At 37.6% G+C, this 24,226-nt stretch overlaps 1 protein-coding gene across 1 annotated transcript; it reads right to left on the bottom strand.

The window, feature by feature from the left end:
- Positions 1–3,217: 3,217 nt before the first annotated feature.
- LOC129123256 (uncharacterized) lies at positions 3,218–24,135 on the bottom strand. Its single transcript, XM_054637536.2, has 12 exons — positions 24,075–24,135; positions 23,164–23,240; positions 17,383–17,458; positions 13,887–14,018; positions 12,912–13,035; positions 10,558–10,618; positions 10,403–10,449; positions 9,886–9,961; positions 8,941–9,042; positions 7,469–8,380; positions 6,673–6,783; positions 3,218–5,525 (listed from the first exon to the last, which is right to left on the bottom strand). Exons 2-12 carry the CDS (start codon positions 23,190–23,192, stop codon positions 5,213–5,215), a joined length of 1,983 nt encoding a protein of 660 aa, XP_054493511.2. The 5' UTR covers positions 23,193–23,240; positions 24,075–24,135; the 3' UTR covers positions 3,218–5,212.
- Positions 24,136–24,226: the final 91 nt, after the last annotated feature.

The raw sequence follows: 24,226 nt of genomic DNA, 5'->3' as shown, positions 1-24,226 counted from the left end.
AATCTGTGGCCATCATCACAAGTTCTGCAGCAGTTAATGAGTTTAAATTAGATTTAAAAACAAGTCTGGTGCACATACCCTTTGCTCTCTATATATTTTAACTCCTGTATTTAAGTGATAGAAAGCAATAACTGTTTTTCTTTTACTTTAATTTGCAAATATTGTTTCTCAGAATATTTTTAGGCCTATGAAAGATTTCCAGCATGTTGTGTGAATATCATAATTTACCATTTGCTGTATACCAGAATTGCTACTGAATATCTACAACATGATGTTGATACCAGGATGGGATTATCCTATTTTTCATCTGAAGTCTGCAGACAAGGATCAATCAGTTCTAGCATTTGGATATACCCATTTATACTTCTTTTAAGTTTACTTTGTGCATCTCAAAGATGGACTGAGATAAACAGATATTAACGATATCTCTTTTCTTCTCCTAAAAGAGTTAATCTTGTTTTCTGGACTTTTGTTTGGTAGCATAACTCTGAAAGTAAAGACTTCTATCTGTTTATGTTAGAAGAGGCCCTTTGAGGAACTACATGGGGAACATCCTCATCTGTAACAACTTTATCAGACTTATCTATGTTGAGGGTTCTTTCATCTTCCTTTGTGGAACATTCAGTCCTGAGTGTTCCTCATAAAGGAATAAATGTCTCCTGCTTTCAGGATGTATTGTATTGACCTGCTTGTACTTCTTAGAGAGTTACTTCAGATTTGTTTGTTACACTTTAACTTATTTATAACTGTAAGTTTTGTGTGATGGGTACAGTAATAGCAACATTATAGTGTGTTTTTATGCTGTCCTGAAAGAGTGAGATAAGACAGGTATGTACCTGTAATAGACAAATTGAATTTTATTCATGGATTCCTGATACCCAGTAAAAACTGAGCTTGTTTTCAATGTGGAATAGGTTTATGGAGTAGTTACTTACTTGATTGTCTGAAATTCTCATTGGATTCTACAGGGAATATCATCAGGATATTATACTACACATAGACTAGATTTAAGGCTTAGAGGGAAGCCTTAATTAGTTTTAAGATCCCACATGACTTTACTTTAGGATTAGAGGTCTGAGTGCTCCTGTATTTTTTGATAACTGTTATTTACATCAGCTCACACAGAGCCACATGCACAGCTCAGAAGACCCAGATAAGAAGTTGCCAGGAACTCCTCCTCTAGCATGTGTCCTCTTTTTATACCCAGTAATCCTTCACCAGCTTTTTACACATGCACCTTTTGCATGTTTCTTCCCTCACACTCATGACTCTCTTCCCCTGACACTTGTATTTTCATTTTCCCTCCTTCATTTTTCTTTTTTAAAACAATTCTTTTCCTGTCATTTCCCCACAACCCCTGCATTGTCTTCTCATCTCAGGAGGACAAAGAATCAAGTTGCTTCCTCACCTGGTTCATTTTTGTCATCTGTTTTTCTGGCTCTCCACAAGAGGAAGAAAGGGAGCTGCTGGTTTGCTAATTGCTGTCCACTGGGACCAGTAAGGCACAGTCTGCTGACAACTGGAGCAAGTAACAGTCAGCCTGGAAAGGAAACAAGCTCTAGTGGTTGGTGATAGCATGGAAGCTATTGCTTTTGGTTTGCACACACATTTTAAATAAACTGCTCTTCACAGCAGCCAAGGATTCATATGCCCTTGCTAAATCCCAGATGGGGGATACCTTCCTTCTTAGCACTGAGCAGGTTCTTAGGCCACAAATGACCTTTGGGTGCCTGCATTTCTGAACGCTTCACATAAGAATTCTTTCTTTTAAGAAAGAATTAGCTTTGAGAAGATGCTGCTCAGGTCACTGAACTGCTGGTCCCAGCACACTGGTTGTAGCAGTGCCCCCCAGATTTGATGGGTAACATCACTGATCATTCTTGCACACACAAAGAGAAAGCCTGCAGCTTGCTAGCAGTTACTTCAGAGCAAATAAACAGGGAAGGCTCCAAATTACACCTGTGGCTTCTTGTAGGTCATTTATCTTTTGCTCAGCTGAGAGAAAAAACAATCCCATGCAAACCTTTTTAGCCCTTTTATAGGTAACCTTGTTCTTCGCACAGAAAACTGAATGCTGTACACTGTAGATTACTACATATAAATTTAGTTTTATCCTTGTGTTCTGGTTTCCTGTTGGAGCTGACCTCTCCTTTTCCCAAGCCATTCTTGGGAGTCAGCCTTCTGCACAGAGCTCATGTGAATTTTCAGGGTTTTCCAGGAATCACCTGAACATTTCCTAACTCGGGATGATCACAGCTCAGGGCAAGCTGGCATGAAGGCTTCACCATTTGATAAAAATCCTATGAAAACATGACATCAGGACAGCAACAGAAAAGTTTTCTGAGAGTGGAGTTCAACATTTATATATATTAGAACTGTTACAACTTCATTAAATAATTTCGTGTTCAGTCTGAATTTTCTGTATTCTTGTGTTTTTCTTCAAAATTTCACACTCAGGGCAGTGGGAAACCAACACTATCTGGCTTTTTATGCTCTGTGATACAACAACAACAGCTAGTTCTATGTTTGCTGAGAACATACATGAAAGAGACCAGCAAAATTTTATGGCCTTTTTGTACAACTGTGAAATAAATAAAAGTATTGTGTTTTAGTTATGACTGCTGCTGTAATATAATATTCCCTTAAAAAACAAGAAACGTTTAATTTCATTCTCTACCATGTGAATTTAATTAGCAATTAAATAGTACAGCTGTGAATACACAGTGATGAACCAATCTGTGGAATTTGAGATAAATGTCAGCTGGAGTTTCTAATACATTATGTGGGCTTAGTTCTGCATAATTCCATTAGGAACAATAGGGTGGAGAGCCTTATCCTAAATTATAAATAAATAGATACACAAACAAAACTATGTCTATTTCCATATAGTCTTCTCAAAACCACTTGTGGAAACATCATGTCGAACAATATTCCCTGAAGAGAGACATTCAACATAGGCAGGAAAGTGACATTTATTTTGTGAGATAACAGAATTGCACCCCCTTGTTGTTTGCACCTGAAACCTCAAAGGGTGCTGCAGGAACTGACAAGGGCTGGTAAGAGCTGCTGCTGATCTTAACTTCTTATGCCATATTTCTTCTTCACTGAGCCTTCCAGTGCAGCAGCTTTTCAAGTCTCCGGTCTGAAGTAGCAAAGGATTGACTCTAGGGTCACTGGAATCCTAAATAACAAACCCCAAAACAGAAATACAAAGGGCAAATGTTTTCTGCTCTTTATTCACTTTATGAATACTGCATACATAGTAGGAAAAAACCTCAAACAAATGCTTATAATATCAGTCTGTAATTTTTGAGTCCCTGCTGGAAAATGCCAGGAAAGGTGTTTTTTGTTGATTTTTTAAAAGGATCTATAGTAGCCCATGTTGCAGATCTTTCTTGCTTCCAAATAAAGAAGTGTAGATAAAGATTCTCATCTTACAGCTCAAGTTAAAAAAAAAAAAGGAAAGGCAAGTGAAGGAACAAATGCCTTTTCATAACTTTTAGTGTTCAGTTCCACAACTGGTTTATATAGACAGGACTTCATTCCTGAGACCACATGAATGAAGCTCACCATCAGATTTGATGGCAAATACAATTTAATGGGAAATACAAAGCTGCTGTGAAAATGAGAAAACTATTTACTTTGTACAATGAACAAAGCCAAAGTTGTTCTACCAGTTGCACAGGCAATGAAGCATTTGCAGTATGAATTTATACCCATGGAGGCCTTTGACTAGGGGAACTGTTTGCATGTGTTACCAAACAACAGGAGTTACAAGATACTCCAATCTAGTTCTTAGTTAGTACAGAACCACAAATTCAGAAATCTGGGTTTATGCTGCCATTAAAAGCCAAAAAAAAAACTTTTCTGGGTTTTGGTACAAACACTTTTTTTTCCCAGTTTTCTAGTGTATACCTAGACCCGCTTGCTCTCTTGCTTGATGCTTTAAAGCTTTGCTTTTAAGGCAGTGTCTTAGCTGTATGACTTAAGTAGCCTGCATTGAATTGTTTATTTTAATATAATGCTCTACCTTTATCCTTATTTATTGTGATGCCTTTTCAAGTATTACTTCGTTAAAATGTAATAGTAATGAAAAATGTAGGTATTTCAATTTATCTAAGTGTAATAGCAATACTGTTTTTCATCCTAGGGAATGATTTCTTTATCCATAGCAGGAGCTCTAGGTGCTACTGGGCAGCTGCTGGCATAAATTTAATTACTGTTTGTTGCACTACCTTTGTGAGAGCCATAGACAGTTCATGAGACTGTTCAATACATGACCCTTAAAAGGAGCTCACCTGAAGAAATAAGTTTGCTGTTCTGATTCCATTGCTCTGCTGTAAGAAGAAAATAGTAAACAACAGAACTGAGGAGTAGGGCAGATGTGACTGACAAACAAGGAGGTGTAAGTACATGGGCACCAGTGCCCTTGGCCAGTCGAGACAGTGAAGGTGACATACATGACCTACCTTCCTTAGGATTTGTTGCTGAGAAACTGGAGAAATTTACCTGCAGTGGGCTATTCTGAAACACAGATAACCTAAGGGATCAGGAAAAAATACACAATCAGGATGAAATATTCCAATTACTGAAAAGCAAGTTTGACATTTAGAATATTCAAATTCCACTTGTTTACATGTTCTTAGCAATCTGGGAAAAATTCTGCTATGAAAAAGAATGCAACTAGGTCAGTTCAGTGGATGATACAGATAATATGGAAGTGAACTGTGGTGCTGCAATGACTTTTAGCAGTAATTCAGAGTTCTGTTTTCAAAACTGTACATAACCTGGCTTCATTAATTTCTAAGTATTTTCCCTATACTTTCAATGCTAGTCTACCTGATAGTGCAGTGTTTTATTATGCATCTGGAAATCACATATATTTTAAAGAACTGTAACACAAAAAACAAACACAATCACTCAGAAAGTTGTTTGTTTTAAGGGGTTGTTTCTTTCAGGGTTGCAATTTTACTAAAAGGAAGAACTGCTTTAACTCCATGTGTACAGAGACATTGTCTCCAATGACACTTAACAAATACGGCCTAAGAAATTTAAAGAACCAAATATCAGTAGAAGCTAATCTTACAATAGAGACCTGTTCTTTACTACTGAAATTTTCATTTAACTAAATTTGCTTTAAAAAAAATTGGTCCACATACAAAATAAAATGGGTAAAAGCAATTCTAAGCTGAGCAAACATTGTCCTTTTTATTCAGTTCCAGTTGTAGTGGTCTCTTGGTGGTAAATCATAATGGGATCTCTCATCCTCTTCAGGTCCATAGTCTAGTGGCAGACCATAATTGTAATCAACTGTTACAACTGGTAATCTTTTATTTTGTTCCATGCTTCTGGTAGTTTCACCCTGAAAATGCTTTCTTTCATAGTCTACTGAACTATCTTCTTGGTGTATGGATGAAGATGGGTGCATTGTTCGTGAAGAGTATGGTGCAAATCTGTTTTTTCCTCTATTAAATTCCTCTGAGGGATGCACTCTCCTATTGTCTTCAGGACAATGTGGTCGATTACTGCAAGAACAAATATGAACAGTGAAATTCATAGAAATAAAACAGTTGATTTATTGCTGATGGCCACCACTAGAAATTAACTGTGTCTAACACTGAAAGAACAATTCAAACCCTCATTCTCATTTTTAACCCCTGAAATTAAAATCTTCTCTATGGATATTGCAAACTTGTTTGTATTAACTTTCCAATTCTAGTGATTAAAATTACAGCTCTTTACAGTAAGTAATTCTACTAGATGAAGTTTTGTTTCAAGTGCTGTTCACAATTAAAATTACTGGTTTACTGAGGATATCTTTACCTAGGGGACTTTTTTTCCTAAGTCTGTGTTTTCATTTTTGTGTACAATATGTAACAATAGCTCTCTAGTACATATCCTCAACAGGTGATAGTGTATTTTGGAAAATATTTTAATTATTAATTTTTCTGCAACAGAAGACTCACTCTCCTATAAAATACATATGGAATAGTCTAAAAATGCAGATACTGTGTGTATATATACATATATATATTTATTTTTATATTTCAATTCTCTTTACTCTCAAATACATTCCTTGCTTGGTAAAGTAAGTGGTGCACAAAGCCAACTCAAAACAATCTTTAAAATTTTAAAATCTTCTCCCTTACTGAACCATAGATTCACTCAGACTGCAAAGGATCTCTAGAAGTAGCCAGGGTCACTCAAACTAAGTCTCATTAGATGAGTTTGTACAGGGGCTATGTCCATTCTTAAAGGATGTGGGACAATGGCTCTGGGCAACCCAGTTCAGTGTCTGCCCATCCTGCACAGTAAAACTCCTCAGCTCATTGTACACAGCACTTGAGTTAAATACAGCATCTGCACTTTGCTTTTTTGCTCACTGACACACGATTTTCATATGATGTAGTTCATTAGCTTGAACTCTGCTTGCCATGTCAATGATTATGTCAGGGATTCACACAATAATAACACTCCAAACTCAGTATCAATGGACAAATTAGTCACATTAATTTGCTCAGTGCTCAGATCCAATGGGTTAAACTGCATTTAAGCAAAAATATTAGCACAGATTTTTACACTGTGCAGTTAATTTGTATTTCTGAGCTGGAAACAGGGGGAGTAATACTACAAAGGTAAGTCAGAAAACAATGTATGATATCTGACACTTACCTGTAATTTCTGTTAAAGTCATCATTATCAGACCCGTAATCTCTGTGAAGTGAAGGAGATGAGGAGAAATGAGGTTCTGGTACATTTTCATGGGAAGGAAAGGACTGACTTCTGCAAATAACCAAAAGAACTGCATGTTAAGAAGACTGCCAACAGCTGTAACATTTGGGAAAAAATACACATCAAATAAAATAAAATATTTCTTCTTTTAATAAAGATTACTTAAAATTTTATAAAAATTGTAATAATAACTGTATTCATTTAATACCTCCAAATCATATGCTTCTAGTTTATTAGTAAGTGATGTATGTATCTGTGAGAATATAATGCAAGTTCTGAAGCAGATTTCCAACAAATTATTAACTCATGGAATAAACAAAGGCAAATCAAACTTCCTTGTAGCACTCCTGTTTATCTGTGTTTGGCTGAAGGCATAAATAAAATTTCATATCCTCTTTTGTCCAGAGGACTTCTTTTTAAGCATAAGTTTCTGTACAAAACAAAGTGGGACAAGAGTTTTGTTTCAAGCTGACTAAAAGGCAAAGGAAACACAAATTTTAAAGATGCACAACCTTCTAATTAAGGAAACATTGGCTTTTGGAGCTGCAACACTCCAGCTTATATCAAACCCTAAGTCAAGTAAGTCAAAACAAGAGAAGTTAATGAACTGATCATTTATATAGAAAAAGGATGATTGATTTTTTTAAAAAATTATTTAAAAAACATTTAAGTTAAAACTGCTGAGATTTACACTTTTATTCTCTATTTCTGTTCTTACAGCTCAAGGATGCTTTACCTGTCTGAACACCATTCACGTGGCAAGTCATTGTGACCTGGATGATCATGAAAAGGTCTTGGCCTTTGTCCGTGCACTTTGTTACCATAATCAAAATCTTTTGATTGAGTCTGTTCCTGTAAGCCATCATAAGGCTGAGGGTCATGAAAAGGTCTGCACCTTTGTCCAGGACCTTTATTATCATAATCTTTCAGCTGCATCTCTGTTTTTAAGTCATTATGGGGCTGGTGATCATTGAAAGGTCTCAACCTCTGCCCACGACCCCTCTTAACAAATTCAAAATCTCCCAATTGCATCTGTGACTGCAAGCCATCATGTGACTCGTAGTCATGGAAGGATCTTAGTCTTTGGCCAGGACCTCTACTGGCAGAATCCAATTCTTTTAACTGCATTTGAGTCTGAAATTCATCATGAGATTGGTGGTCACGGAACAGTTTTCGCCTCTGCCCACGGCCCCTGCCACCAAAATCAAAATCCTTTGACTGCCTGTCTTCCTGGAAATCATTAGGAGATGGATGGTCAGGAAAGGATCTCTGCCTCTGCTCCCGTCCTCTGTTGAAGTCAAAAGACTGCCTGTCTGCTTGCAAATCATCATGAAACTGGTGTCCATGAAAAGGTCTCAAACTCTGTCCATGTCCCTTGCTACTGAAGTCCAGGTCCTTCAGCTGCGTGTCTTCTTGATAATCATCATAAAACTGGTGATCAGTAAAGGCTCTTTGTTCTGGTCCCCTGTTGTAGTCCCAATTTCGCATCTGCACTGATGCTCTTAATTCATCCTGAGTTTGATGGTCATGAAATTGTCTTCGTCTTTGTCCAGGCCCCTTATTAACGAAGTCAAAATCTCGCAACTGCATCTGTCCTTGCAAATCATTGTGAGAGTGGTCATCATAAATTCTTAATCTTTTCCCAGACCTGTTAAGAAGTATTGAATATCATACTTAAAAGTGCTACAAGTCATTAATGAAAACAATTAATTTTTAACCAAGAATTTATATGAAAGACCTTAATCAAATATTAAGGTATCAAAATTATTAATAATCCAAACTGTATGTAAGATTATAAAACCTTCAGTGTTAAAGCAGAAGCTGTGACAAACATTCAATTGTAACTCTGCAGTACTTGTTAAACGGGCAAAACCAGCGATTCAAAATTAATTAAAAATAACTGCAAATTATTGTAGAATAATGAAGAACAACAGGCTGAGTAAAACTGCATTTTCTTAAGTGAACTAATTACTTACAGACTTCTAACAGCATACATTCCCTTTCTTACCCAGATCTTGTTGCTGTTTTGTCAAATTCTGTTAATACATTTTACATGGGTAGGCTATATTAATAAAATCTCTTTTGAGTATCTATGGTATTTTCAATAAGAAACAATTCTTTTGTGGTTTTTTGTCGGGTTTTTTTTTTGTTTGCTTTTGGTTGGTTGGTTTTGTGTTTTGTTTTGAATTCCATTTTTCAGCCTATTACCCCTGAAAATCTTCATTTGGGAACCGCTCTACAGATCCTTCCATTGCATGTGGTGGTGGGATGATATCTTCATCTGCATCCCATACATCCATTCCAAGGTTACTAAGGGGGAAAAAAAAAATCTCACATAAGCTTCCTTTTTTAAAGCATACTACTGACAGAGAAAAAACCCACTCCCATAAAATCCTTCAGTTCTGAATGACAGAAATTTTATGTTAAGTAAAATTTACAGACAACTCAAAAATCTGACATGACTCCAACTTCATCTCGCACAGACTATGAAACAACAATAAGAGCAAAACAAAGGACCTTCAATTAATTGGAAAAGAAACAAATCACTCAGGTATTAATTGTAAAATTCATTTACTGCTACAAGGCATCATTGGCACAAATACCTTAGGAAGACATTAAAAGTTGGCTGCTCTTAGGAGACGATGATAAACATAACGTTCTTAAACATCAGAGATACAACTACTGTGAACAGAGGGGACAAGAACAATGTTCCATTTTCCTTTATTTTTTTATTCTTAAAACCGTTCTACTATTTTTTTGGTAATATCTTGTTCTACGGTGCCAACAACAGCAGACAGATCACAGCGCTTACAAAGACACCTTTGCAGTGGCTCCTTTCAGCTTCTGAGAGAATACAGACTCAGTACACTTGTCACAGTATGATAAAAGCACAACAATGTTCAGTAGTAGCTGTCAGATGAAAAACAATCTTTCAAACCATATACACTGGAAAGATGAACAAAGTACACTGCACTTCATGTTATTCATCTGACAATACACAAACTACTACACAGATGTTTTACATCTATGTGTACTTTCATATTAGAGGTTTAAGAGGAAAGTAATTTTGGCTTAGGACTGGAAATGAACTTTTAAAAATGCCAGGAGACATACTGGAAGATCTTGAGCACACAACTAAAAGCTTTTGCTCACCTTCGCATCGGCTGCGTCCTGAGATCTGTGAGATACACAAGGCCATCCATACGGTGACCTCTGGCATCACCAAAAGCTAGAGAAAAGAAAAAAATACAGTCTCATGAAACATGGTCAAACTGAGCCACAAAAATGTGAAAGGCAAGTTTCTGTTCCACATGAGATGCTGAATTTGAAACAATTCTAACTTGGTATTAAATATTTCAGCAAGCTGCCATCATTGCAGCATTTTTTAAAAAGACTCCTGAAACTAGTAGTGGCAGCAAACTATGAGTGAAAACTCTTTCAAGTAAAAATAAAAAATTTAAGCAGCTAAAACATACTCCTCCTATGCTGTCAATCTGCTATTGCTCAAGTCCTGCCTGGAATAGAATCAACAGTTGACTATAAAATCTTCTATATAAGTCAGCACATGCAATTGCTGAAAAGATACTAAAATAGAATTGTTGTATTTGTGAGTTTTTAGTAATTGTGAAGTACAACCTGACATATGCCTTAGTTCAAAATATATACCTACCCTGAATTGCTGCCTCTGGATCCCAGCCTTCAACATCTATAAGGTATCTATAAGATAAGAAAAATATGACTATGTTATTGTCCCAAAGGGAATAGAGAGTAGTACAAGGATGCTACTTTTTGTGAAGAATAATTTCTGCTTTCATACAGCCTTACCTACATATAAGATAGCCAGTTCTATTAATTCCGTTAGTACAGTGCACGCCAATGAGTTTCTCTGTCAAAAAAGGAAAGAGTCTTTAATAGTCCAGAAAGTGAAATTAATAGAAAGCTAGCACAACTTTTTTTTTTTTTTTTTACAAAAAAATATCTCTGCTTTTCTAGCAAAGTAATAATAAATAATGCTTGCTATTTACAAATTCTACTGTCATGCCTGTAAAACAAGAGACATGTCCAGACAAGACACATGTCCTCTCCATGCTGGATCTCTAGCAGCTGTTAGCTTACTACTTCCAAACCTGTGATGGCTGAGATTGACTCTGCAGAATGTAGAAAAAAGAAAGAGTGATGGCAGGTAAAGCACCTAACCTCAGCCATTGCAGTAACAGGAGAAAAAGAATAAAATACGGGTTTGAAAGCAAATTTCAACATGCAAATGTAGAACTGAGGAACTTAACTTACACATAATGCACCTGAAAGTATGAAATGCTTAGGAGTATAATACATAGAGAAAAAAGGACCAGTAATCTCTACAGAAATATTTTTTCAAATATTATTGGCCAAAGGCTAAAAAGCAGAATAACTTAGTATTGCCAGAGTGTTTCAAATGAGAGAAACAGGGAAACTCTAATACAGTCATGCAAGGCACTGGTAAAACCCCATCCAGACTATTTATATTCATATTGAAATGTAATGAAAAACAAACAAGTTAAAAAATATACATATATAGAAAGGGCTACTATGATGGTAGTAAAAGAAGAAAGCTTGTCTTAGTCTGTAAACCCAAATCTGAGCTACTGAATATAATAGTGGGGACAGAGAACAACAATAAAGGGCAAAGCTGGTAGAAGAATAAATGCATAACTGATTAAGTTTTAGGCTAGATTTTTGAAGAAAAATTATCATCATCAGAAGAACAAAGTTTTGGCAGAGACAGTAGTGACAGATGGTCTTTAAAACAGGACATTGATAAACTTTTGAATGACATAAAATATAACTGAGACAGAATGTGTTTGCCACAGATCACGACAGTCTAATTGCCACAGAAGTTCATTCCAAGTTGGTGTCCTAACAACTCAAACACTAAAAAAGAACCACCTTCTTAAAAAGTATTTGTAAAAGGAATTCTGAGATAATTTAGGGATTATCTAAAACAGAGGCCAAATTACTAGGAGGAAAGTTCTCTCAAGTCAGAAGTTACATAAGCTCTGCCAAAATGCCCTTACAAGCTATAACTGCATGTCAACATCCAGTAACAAATCAGGAATCGATTCTCTCAAGATCAGATTCAGATACCCACAATTCTTTATCACACAAAAAAGCACTAGATCCAAACCAAAAGAAAACTAATAATCACCAGGTAATTTCCTTAAGCCAAAAAAGAGCAAAGGAAGAACTAACTTCCTGAGCAAGGACAAAGGCTTTTTCTTATACTTTTTCATCTTCCCAGTAGTTCTAATTCAGGCTCTTATATCTGAAATTAAGGTCAGAACTTTTTCACAAAACAATTGATCAGCTACAGGAAGACCCTAGTTATGCTTTGCAGTAAAAACTGTATGCACTTGGGCAGTTAATCTTTCCCAAAGAGAATGCCAAAGGAACCACAGCAAACATCACAAAAAGGCGTGAAAGAATGGTCCACCATTATTGGATACACAAACAGGTAAAATCTGCCTAATCTGCTCACTACCAAAAGGAGTGGGAAGCTTAAAGCTACAAACACACTGTGGCAAAACACACACTAAATTATTTTCACAAAAAGCACCTTATCTAATCTCAGCCAAGAACTGTCCTGTAGCACAGACACTGAAATAGCAGCACAGCCACATTGTGGAAACACCGACACCGGGTCTGTAATCAGATTTTCAAGAACTGTTCAGATCTGAGGGCAATAAGGGACTCCTAAGACAAAGAACCCTACATCAGACTAAATGCACTGAAGCTGCTCACACAGATCAGTGCCCAGTGCCATCAGAGACCCGGTGCTATTTCAAACATCCACCAAGGGCTGGCAGCTCCAACACTCAGCTGATGGTAAACAATTGGGTCACACAGAGGAAGGCCTTGCTGCAGTTACTTTGACTCATAACACAAATGTAACACTATTAGGAAGTGCATTTAAGTTACCAGTCATTTTTGAAAAAAACATGTTTTGATTGAAAAAAAAGATACATAGTGGTTTGCATAATGGATCTTATCATGATAATGAAGTGGAAAGTGCTGCAAAAAGCCCAAGCCCGAGATCCCTGGTGTCATACATTTTATTGAATATTGAAACTAGTAAATGACATGGTTAGTACTGAAATAAAATTTTGGTGAGTTTTTTTACAGCACAGGACGCTGATATTTACCATTTCCTGCATTTTCCCAAAGGAATTTTCTGACCCACTTTTTGAACTGTAAGATAGTAGCATTATCAGGGACTTCCAGTCCAACAGTATAAAGTTTCTTATACTGCACACTTTTGGGTAAATCCTAACAAAGAAAAAGAAAAAAGGAATGGTAAAAAATACTGAAGTCTTGCAACAATGAGAAACCTTAAGCAGTATCTAACATAATGACAATGTAAACCAGTTGTTCAAATCCTGAATAGGAACTGAAAACAATCTTGACACAATTTTATAAACTCTCAGAAACTACCACTAACATTTCTACATTAAAGACCATGTCAGACAAGGAACAGTTTCTACATAAGATTTATTTATCCCTGCTAATAAGGCTGCACATTAACTAAGGGAGTAGTTTCTTGGCATTCCATTCTAACCCATTTTACAATTATTAGCAGTATTTGTCCCTCCTACCCACAACCATGTACATACTCACAAATTCACTCCCTTAATGCCTAGAGCCCTTGTGCATACAAAGATTTGCATTCTGATATAACAATGTCATTTATTCTCCTTTTCAACAGGAGGCTGATAAATCACAATTGCTTGAACTATCCAGGCAAAAACTTTTAAATTGATAAAGTAGTTTAAAAATGTACACCTTCTTAAGTGGATTTCACTGAGGATCAGTAAAAAGAACCACCTAGTAATAAATGAGAATATCTTCAGGACACAGGATATAACCCTTCTGCACTTTTTGTGCAGTGCCTGGCACTGAAATCTTCATCCATTACTGAGTTACCATAATACTAATCAGCCATAAATGCACCTAGCTGGGAGAATGAGCTATTTCCTCTGTGATAAAACATTTATTTTCTATTGGAGATATAAAAGTAGTCTAGATAGCTTGTCTATTCCAATTCAAGGTAAGAAAATGTATAAACACTTTAAAACAAAAGTTGCAGTAACTCTTTTACATTTTTGTTAGGCTTTTGTTACCTTAACTTCATAGTATCGTGTGGTGTATGTTAAATCAATAATTAATCCAAGCTCCACATTTAGGGCTTTCATTGCAGCAATTAAGTCTTTTGGTGTAAATTTCTGGGTTGGGGTAAGCCTCTGGTTAATTGCCTAAAAAGAAAATGGAAAAGAAATATATTCTTTTTACATTCTAATAGTAAGACATTTGTAATATTCAGCTGTTTTAATTAGTACTAGGAAACGTCAATATTTAAAAGAGAGTGTTTAATTATCAGAACCACATCCATGTATTATACAGGTAAGAGGAACCAAAAAGAAAGCAAAAATTTATGTATTCCTATTTAGATAAAAATGCAAGGCAATGTGAGCATTTCTGCTTGTACAGTGTTAACAAACATTATTAAAATTAGCTATAACTTGACAGACAAAAATTCTGAAAGCTGCAGCATGTATATATTGATTTTTATACAACTAAACACACCAAAAAGCAAAACACTACAATCTACTTCCCCCAAATTTCGTCCTGCACAGTAACTCAAAACTAGAAGTGTATTACATATAAAACATAAGAAATTGTGATACAAGAGTTCATTTCTAAAGGTTTAACTTTCTTCCCACGAATGTTGTGCAGACATTTTTATCCCTCCTTCATCTCTTGACAGAGAGTACTTGCATATCATTTAGCACTGGGGAATATTAAGTAAGACCAAATATCGTGACTAAGAAAGCTGTGTGTTGGTGGATAATGAATAATTCATTTCATTTGACAAACAGTGAGAAAAATGTTTACTCACCCTATTGTAGCTGTGGTTTTTGAAATGTGTTCTTCACTTTAGGTATGAAAATGGCTCATATACTCAAGACTGGATTTTCTCTGAACAGTGCACTTGTCCATTGTGAGAGCCTTTTGACACAGGCTCAGCCAGAACCAATAAAGACAGTGGCAAAAGATGCAGCAGCCTCAACCACCTGTCAGTTCCTTTGTCAACAAGAAATTCAAGCAGACTGGACTCAGAACTATTGGAAAGGAAGGCAGCCACAGACCACATACTTCTTAGAACCACAGATGCTATAGGGTAACTAACCATTCCTTGTTTTGACTGTACAGATTCTAATGTAAAATGCTAGCAAGAAGTCTTGAGTCTGGAAATAGAGACAGGAAACTGAAGTAGAGAATAAACAGCAGGGCAGTCATATCAAAGCTGGTATGTGATTAGGAAGCTTGAGCTGAAAGGAGGAGGAGGATAGAAAGGAAGTAATAAAGTATTCAGTCCTATGTATTTCAGACACCAGTGCATTGCTGAAAAAAGTGGATGTTGTAGAAATTTAAACAAAATGAACATGAGTCAGTTATGTCACTGCTACTCAGCAGTGACTCTTAAGTCTAATCTGAAACCGAACTTAACAACTTTGAGGTGACAAAGGTGAATCTGCAAAAGGTCTAGGGTAGAATATTAAAGAATTTTTACTATATGACATGACAGAAACTGAGGAGGAATGTAATTTACAAAAATAAGGGATCTCCAAACATATTGATTGAGTAGACAGTTATAAGTGTTATGAAACACTATGTTTCGAAAGGCTCTGGAATTTTCTGAAAAACTCTTGCTGACTATTCAGCAGTTTAGGTGTTTAATAGGGCTTTGAGAATGTGAGAAATTGGAACCAATTCTAAAAATCCTTCCAATGGCATGGGAAAGAACTTGCCCAATTCTTACTACACTACAATGTTACTGTTAGCATTATAAAGGTGATGTGAAAGGGAAGACAGAAAATCCTTCCAAGTAAACACATGATCTTTACTAACAGCACATCTTCTAAGATGACGACCCTGTATCTTCAAATACTGAAAATATGTTGTCTCTCTTTGGAAGAAATCACCAATCAAGTTCCTAATACACAGCAAAGAAGCAAACTGCTGCATATTTAAGAGGTCTGTTCCACCAATTTAATAAATAATAGGACTTCCAACAAACTACAACCGATCAGGTCTTCAGCATCTTCAGGCAGATTTACTGACCACCTCTGCAAAGCCAGTCACACATTTTATGTGTGTTCTGCCACAAACTCTGTGGCCCTCAAGCACACAGTCTCTGGCAGACTTGTCATTTCTCTGTCTTGCATAGTTGAAACTGAACAAGCTGAAGGGACAGAAATGTTACAGATTTTGCATCCTTGGGTAGCAGACTTTATGTCTGGCCAAGACAGCTTCTCAGAACACAGATCTACACCCCAGTGAGATCGGTAGGACAGGAAATGTGTAACAGGCTGATGTGGAGTGGTCCTTGTGACAAGAGTAAAGAAGCCAATTATAACTCTACTGGATTTTATATTCACAGCTTGATTTGTTGACTGGCAGTCTTGGTGGAAAATCACACAACTGCTGTACAATCCCTCCACATCTTGGAGAACATGACATGTTAAGTATGAGATCCTTGGTGTCCAAGGAACCAAACCATCATCCTAAAGCTGTAAAGGCAGCTGCAGGAAGCAAATCCTGCATTTCACTTCAGTCATTCCTAATAAAACTGAACTGAATGGTGACTGAAAACATAATGGGTAGTAATATATCCAAAGAACCAAAATTTTTGTGTATGGATACTAGAGAGCAATCTGAAGACAAAAGCTTAGACAGAACATTTCCCTTTAACTGCTAGAGTTATGTCAGACCACTGTACTTTCTTTAAAAGTGCTTGAAGACGTTTATTTTCTCTGTATCTAAAGCAAGAACTTGTAGAAGTCAATTTATGCTGCACTTGTCCTATTTGCCCTTCTGTATAAATTAACACTAATTTGCCCTATGCCTCCAAAAAGGCCTAGGCACTAAAGAACTGAACAGTCTCTACAAGACAACCTCCACATATTGTAGAAACAAAGAATTTAAAGATTTAACTCAGCGTATTTAATAGCTTAGGATGGCACTTCAAGCTAGCAAGACTCTAAAGGAAATACTAATAAAAGTACTTCATAAACTAATTAATTAGTAAAATAGGAGAGATCTATGAAGACTTCTTTTTTAGCTATAGTACATTCCCACCAGATCTGAAGCTTTTTGCTTATGAAATTGCCAATTAGGATCTATAGTTTTACAAGTTCTGCAGTGGCTGGTATCCTTCAATGAGTACTTCATTTCTATAAAATTATACTTTGGCTGACATTGCATAGACTGTTATTCATATCATAAAATCTTCCATATGATTTTCTTAAAACAGCCATGAAAAGATATTTAATAAGATTATGAATTTAGGCACTTAATTGTGATCAAATGAAGTATGCTGATTGATTTAGAAGCTTGATTATTTTTAAAAGATAAATAAAAAGAGTAACATCAGAAATAAAGAAAAATAAGAAAATATAGAATATTATTTTTAAAAGCCAGATGGTTGAAAGGCTTAAATCTGAATAAATTATTTTTTTAAAAACTTTCTTGAAATTTGCATGTATAGTCATGCTATTTTTTATTGCTTTTGCAGTTTATCTAATACAGCCAATTTGCAGTTACTTTTATACATACCCCTTTTAAAGGTACTTTGAATGCAATAAATCTCGTTCCTGGAATAGGCTGTCCAACTGGTGTCAAGCTCCGCCATCTGTAAGGAAAGAAATATTACATTTTAAAGATTTTCAAGTTGCATGATTCAACAGAAGACACTTGCAGCACAGAGCACATAAAAATTGCTGTTATCATAAAGTATAATTAGATCCCCAAATCTGCAATTATTCCATGAAGCAGTTTCAAAGTATCATCAGGACACTTAAAAAGAGTCTTTTTCCTTCCTTCTTCTTCAACTTCCAGGAAATTGCTCTCCTCAAAATGGCAGGATAACATTTACAAACAAGTAGCAGCAATATATAGCAAAGCAGATGTGTAAGGTTCAACAGGTAAAAATGTATTGTTGTAGTTGGTGGACGTTTTTCAACCTGACTGAATCAAACACCTTAAAAGTTACCATAGGCACACATCAATCATTTAATTGACAATGAAATGCAAACTTTACTTTCATTAACAACAGAGATAATCTCTATTTTCCAAAAATGTTTCCTTTGTAATATGCTTCTTTTTCAAAGAAACACTCTTGATTGAAATTTCTCTCACCATTTTGAAAAATACAGAGAATATTCCATCACAACAAAACCTATCACAAATCACCAATAAGAAGATTTGTTACAACACTCAAAACAGCTGCAATTCCAAAACCACAAAGAGCTGGTATGCACAAGTTCTACATTGTGCTGAAAAAGCTCTCCATATACAATATTTCAGAGATTTCAATTTTTAAAAAAGGATGAAAAGTATTATCTGAAGAGGAAAACAAGTTAATCAGCAGATCAATTTTACCTTTAAAGAGGTAACTTTCTAAACTTAGAACTATTTCTTCTTCTGCAAGTGCAAATTGTCTCTATAACCTAACAAGGTGCAGCTGTATGACTTAAAATGTACACAGGCTTTTTGCATTTTTGGCTAATACCTCAACTATTAAAATACAAAACATTTCCACGAGATTCTTTAACACTGTTGTCCATTCCCTTGCAATTTTCTGAATTAATGCTTAAATTAATCTCTGTCTTTGAAGGGAGCATCCAACAGCTTCTAGATTCCTTTCTGATGTTCATAAAACTACAACATTTGATGAAATAAACAAAGTATTTAATTTTAAAATATCCTAACCACTGACTACTTTGCTTTGTTCACAACTTTGGAACATAAAAAACTAGAAGTTGGCTGGAAAAATTCTCAATGAAATATCTATAATGATGTTTGTCATGTTATATAAATAACAACATCATCATTCAGAGATGCTTGGAAGTAACAAAGGAAACACAAAGCAGGGTGACTGAAGTGTATTTGATATTAGCAAACCACATAACAATCTCTACAGCCATGTCTTTAGCACTAACTTCTCTCTGTAATCTTCATCATGAGGCAAAAAACAGATCAAGGCTCACAGTGCAGACATACAGGTGCTCAATTTAATGGACAACAAATGAAGCAACACAGAAGTAATAACAACTCATCATCAGGAAAGCTGCTGCAAACAGCTGGTCTGTAGAAGACACACAAGGAAAGAAAGTGTAAGGGCAAGCTGGAGATGAGATCACTGAGAGCTGTTTCAAACAAAACCTTTTACTAAATTCTAAATTTTTTTGCAGGATAAGTCTTCTTAAATGAATTTCCAAGTTTGTAAACTCTGGAGTCTGGTAGCTTTATGCTTGCTGTGAAGTATGAAAACAAATCTGAGACTGTTCCATTTACTCCTATTTAAGAGATGTAAATTGTACATTAATCAATTAAGATCAGAAATTCAGTGCTGTTTTAACCTGCTTTCTCTTGGACATCTATGAGTGAAAATAAACCATAATTATTATAGATAGGAGAATTTAAAAGTCAAAAAGAAAGTATCAAAAAGGGCTTTAAAATCTTATTTTCTTTAATTAACAATGTAAAAAAGGCTTTGTAAAAATTCTGAACATTTTTTCATATTAGGGGATTTACAGAACAATACCCCAGGATTAGCCAATTTGTTGTCAGACCTTAATAAACTTGGGGTTTTATTCTCTTGTATTTAAAGCCATTTCAATCCTCCCAGAAAAAAAAAATCTGCACAATCAGCAAGAAACTCCAAAGCTGCTGACAGCTCTATGGTAGAAAATGAGCAGAAGGCACTTTTCATCAAAAACATAAAGGGTATGTGTTCCATGTTATCTTTAAAATGGTATTTAAACAGGAAATTTCAGCACACTGCTGCAGAACTAAAAATAAAACCAGCAGATTGAAATTAACCAAAGATTAGCTAGGGAAATAAGTTCACATTTGTTCTGTTCTTAACAAAGGAACGTGGTCGGGAATTAAAAGTGGCCTGGACTAAAGAACGTCAAACTCTTACAGAGTAAGTACAGATAAAGGCAGAATGATCCATGATGATCATCTGCAGGTGGTCACATAAACCAGGAGCAAAGCCTTAACTAAGCATTTTAGGAAGTGTGAATGAGACTTGTGACATGTGATTTGTGTCCTCCTTGAACGTGAGTGGAAGCAAGAAAGGCAGGAGTCAGAGGTGTTATCACAGGAGTTGGCACCATCATCATCCCTGTACCACTAAGAGCGACAGAGGCTTGAGTGAAAACCAGGCTGGACATGAAGAAACTGATTATGGATTACATCCAGCTGCATATTTTATCTGCTGTGGTTTTAAAGTTTTAATATAGCCAGATGTGGAACAAATGTTTTTCTCATAATTGATTTTAACATTAACATTGTTAAGGTCGTATGGAAGCTTTAATTTCCAGTAAAATGTTCTGGTTTAGAACTGATTCATTGTAAGATTTACTTTTACAACCACTGTCACCTCTAGCAAGACCATTTAGAAAATACTACTTGGAACCTCTTTTCCTTTTTTTTGGCCACTGATACTGCACGATATACATGAAGCCTGATTTTCCAATTGACTTCCATACCTCTATAGACACCAGATTCAAAACTGATAATAGGAAATACTTTTACAAGTAAAATATCATCTTTCTCTCCCACTCACTGTTGAACAGGCACAATCCATTATGCCACAGTATTGAATATTCCTGTCTAAATGAAAATGCTGATGCTTTAAGTCTGGACAGAAAAAATTCAGTTAAAGAAGCATGTTTATAGTGGATTGGCAAAAATAATTCAGCTTTGCCCTTCTAACAAAAAGACCCCACACAGTATTTTTTATACTATTCAAGGGAAGCTTGCCAGAAGGTGACATTTCTGCAGATGCTCTTCAAAACTGGAGTTTATGTAATCATACACACAGCAGGATTTTGGATGCTGAAGCACAAATGAGTATAAATTTGTAAAAACATCATAGTATTTTATGACTTGTTAGGCAGCTTGGACTGTCTGATTCTTCACTAAAACATTATAGTATACAACTACTGAAAGTTAAAACCATTTCAGACACTGTGAACAACCAGAACTTAAGTCCATGTGGAAACTGCAGTGCAAGGAGTCACTTGAACCCCTCTTTTACACTGATGTCTCATTTTGCTAAAAAATTAGTACCAGCACTATTTTGTAGGTTCAAGACTGCAGTGGACACTACACCACAGCTCTGCTCCAAGACATTACTAGTAAAAAAGAAATATAACTTCCTGTATCATAGAATGGCTTGGGTTGGAAGAAGCCTTAAACATCATCTAGTCCCAACTCTGCTGTCACAGGAAGGGACACCTTCCACTAGACCAGGTTGCTCAAAGACCCATCCAACCAGCCTTGAAAACACTCACAGGGAAGAGCATCCAGAACTTCTCTGGGCAACCCATTCCTGTGCATCACCATCTTTATAGTGAAAAATTCCTTCCTTATATCTGATGTAAGCCTCTTCATCTTTAAAGTCATTACCCCTTGTCCTAAAAAAAGGTTCACCATTTCTTGTTTAGTTGCACTATTTCTACTTACTACCTTAACTGAAAACCCCAATTTATTGTATCACTTGAATTAGCATAATGAAGTCTGGATTAAAAGTGTTAAAAATTGAGGCACTAACAGGAAGACAAAAGATGCCAGTATTTAGTGTCACTGTCCTTATCTCTTGCAGTACCATTAAACCAAAAGAGTTAGAGTACTGCTATTACAACATGGAGACTGAGGTTGTGCTTCCACAGTCTGCACTGTCTGCACTTGTCCTTAAGCTCCAGGGTACCACAATCCCACTTCTGCCAACACCTATTTGTGGGGCCAGTAAATTGCATATGCAGGATGACCTAGACTCAAACTAGGTTAAGTCCCTTCCAGGGTTCACTTCTATGTCTTCCTGGCTTACTGAACTGACAGTGAAGAACAACATGCTGTGTTAGCACAAGGGTGACATCCACATCCTGCTTCATGAGACTGAAGGGCTGACAAGGCCTTCAACTTCATTACTGCCAACCCTCTATTACTGTGGATGTCTAGCTTTATTTCTTAGCAGTATAAAACTATCTATCTGGAGAAGTTGAAAGCACTTCAGTATCAGGCACTTTGTCAAAAGGTGATACTAACTTTATAACCAAATATTTGACAGTAGCTGTTTCTCTCCCTGAAAGGTATTAGTTTCCAGTTGTAGAAGTCAAAAGTACAGTCCACAGATTCTTGCATACTTAAGAAATCCATGTAACCTCATAGCTTCTCTAGTTCAAATGCAAGGGGGGGGGGAAGAAAGGAGAAACGAGCACTCGATTCTCAAAGTTTTAGTAACTATTTCCAAGGATGAAGAAAGTAAGGACAACTAATTGCTTTCCAATTTCTGAATGGCTGCTTAAAAACGAATCCACTTTAGCTCACATCTAACATGTAACTGAAATTTCATAGAAATTTTCAGAGAAAGACATGTTTAAACAGCTTTTTTTATTCTAATTTTAATCCTTGAGCTTGTCAGCCATGCAAACTCTTCTGCTTCTTTTTTTTTTTTTAATTCTGTTCATCCTTTGTTTCTATTCACTGGTTTTTGGCCCAACAAATATTACAGGAGCGCATGTTTTTTGTATCTTATTGCTCTTCCTAAGAATGCTCTTAATAAACCTACTTAATACTCCCCCTGAAACCAGCATAATGTAATTCTTTCCTCAAATAATGTATAAACTGCAAGTTATTGCCCCACTACAGTGTGCTGTTATCTCAGCATACCCTCCTATCCAGAAGTTTGTACTGATGCCGTCAGGAACACATGGGTTAAAACTCTTAATTTGGACTTCTTTTCTTGTGCTTTATTAGAGCTAAAGAATAGAACTGTATCTGTTCTAATTGACATCATTCTGTGGTCCACATATGCACTCCAATCAAGTCATCACGAGGCCTGTATAGTGCATTTGGAATAATCTGGGATTATTTTTGCTGATACAACATTTCTGTCGTACTCTTGTTAGAAACAAAACCACGAGATGTTTCTGGATCTGAATTCACAAAAATATTCCTTGATCTTGTGCATGCAACCACCTGCTCCCATCTTATCAACTCTTAGGCCATTCCTAGTAGCAAACACGAGTAACCAGGAGTATGGACTACTCTCCCATTTCCAAGTAAACATACACTTGGGGGTAAAAAGATTAGGAAGAAGGAACTGTGTGTGGCCGATGAAGGAGAAGTGTTTAGAGACAGGCTGGAGCATGATACTCACCTGGGGAATGAATGGCTGGGCTGTTCCTGTCTTGGAGAAGATACCTACCTTAACCTGTCTGTAGGTGGTGAAGATGCTTGAGGCAAGAAAGCGCCTGGGGCAGTCAGTGCCCCTCTCTGTGGGATGCCCGCTCCTGCCTCTTGCTTAGTGTGAGGGATACTTACCCATCAGGGATAGTGTTCTTCTTTACCATGCTGAAAGCAGGAGCAGGCAGAGCAGGAGGCAGCGGTGAAAGTGGGCACTGCAGCAAAGGAGAGAGAACCGCGCGGTTAACACGGTGCTAATCTCTTTCTCCATCAGTGGGGCCTTTGCATAGGGCTGAGTCTCAAGTAAAACAAACCAAGCAGCCACCTGGGGCTTGAAGCTGTCCTGAACAAGTTCTGCACCTTGCAAGCTAGCCTACTTCTCCACTGCTACTGCGCGAGAAGAGTGAAAGACAACTCACCTCTCCTCTCCAGGTGATCACAAGAAAGAGAGAGGAGAGGCGGCAGGTTTCTCTGTAACTCTGGCAGCAGCGCTGCAGGCACGAAGGTCTTCCTGGCAGTCCCTTCTGTCCCACTCTGCGGCTCGGAGCCGTCTATTCCGCCCTTGCGCTCCCAGTTAGAACCCGTCTCAAGGAGAAGAACCTCCAGGTAGCTGCAAGAGGCGAGGCCGGCACCTCAGCAATGGAAGCACCATCACCTGCTCCCCCCTAACCTACAGCGGTCCGACCCCGCTGGACGCCGTGCGCCCGCCGACCTTGGGGGGCCCGGGCTGGGGGGGGCGAGGGGAGCGGCCCCCATGGCCCCGCTGCACCGATGACGCTGATGAGGCTGCCCCTCACAGCCGCATGTCCCCGGGGCAGGACCGGCTGCGGGGCCAGCCCAGGGCTCGACAGCGGCTGAGCTCGGGGCAGGGACAAACAAGACACCGGGGCGGGGGGAAGTCGCGGCCCGGCTGCGGGGGGCGGGCAGGCGGCTGTGGAGGGAGGCGGGCGGGCTGTGAGGGGAAGGGCGCGGCTGCAGACGGTGACAAGGAAGAGCCCGTGCGGCGGCGGGGCGGGGCGGAGAGGAGCGGGGCTGCGGGCGGCCCGTACCCGGACAGGATTTCCCTGGCGGAGGAAGGAAAGGCTGGCGCGACACAGAACCTTCCCGAAAGGGCCGCGACTGCGCCTGCGCGCCGGCGGCGGGGCGGGGAGGGGCGCGGAGCGCGGGGAGCGCGGCCAATGGGACGAGGGGCGGGGCGGCT

Source organism: Agelaius phoeniceus, chromosome 9, assembly GCF_051311805.1.
Source record: "Agelaius phoeniceus isolate bAgePho1 chromosome 9, bAgePho1.hap1, whole genome shotgun sequence".
Lineage (NCBI taxonomy): Eukaryota > Metazoa > Chordata > Aves > Passeriformes > Icteridae > Agelaius > Agelaius phoeniceus.
This window is presented reverse-complemented; position numbering and strand designations above follow the sequence as displayed.

Bases quoted from the DNA above. Each gene is read 5' to 3' on its own strand.
- LOC129123256 (XM_054637536.2), bottom strand. From the start codon at position 23,192: ATGGTAAAGAAGAACACTATCCCTGATGG. The intron at 9,962-10,402 runs GTAGGTATATAT...TCTTTTCTCTAG, and splicing joins TCCAGAGGCAGCAATTCAGG to CTTTTGGTGATGCCAGAGGT. The intron at 9,043-9,885 runs GTGAGCAAAAGC...TTTCCCCCTTAG, and splicing joins AGGACGCAGCCGATGCGAAG to TAACCTTGGAATGGATGTAT.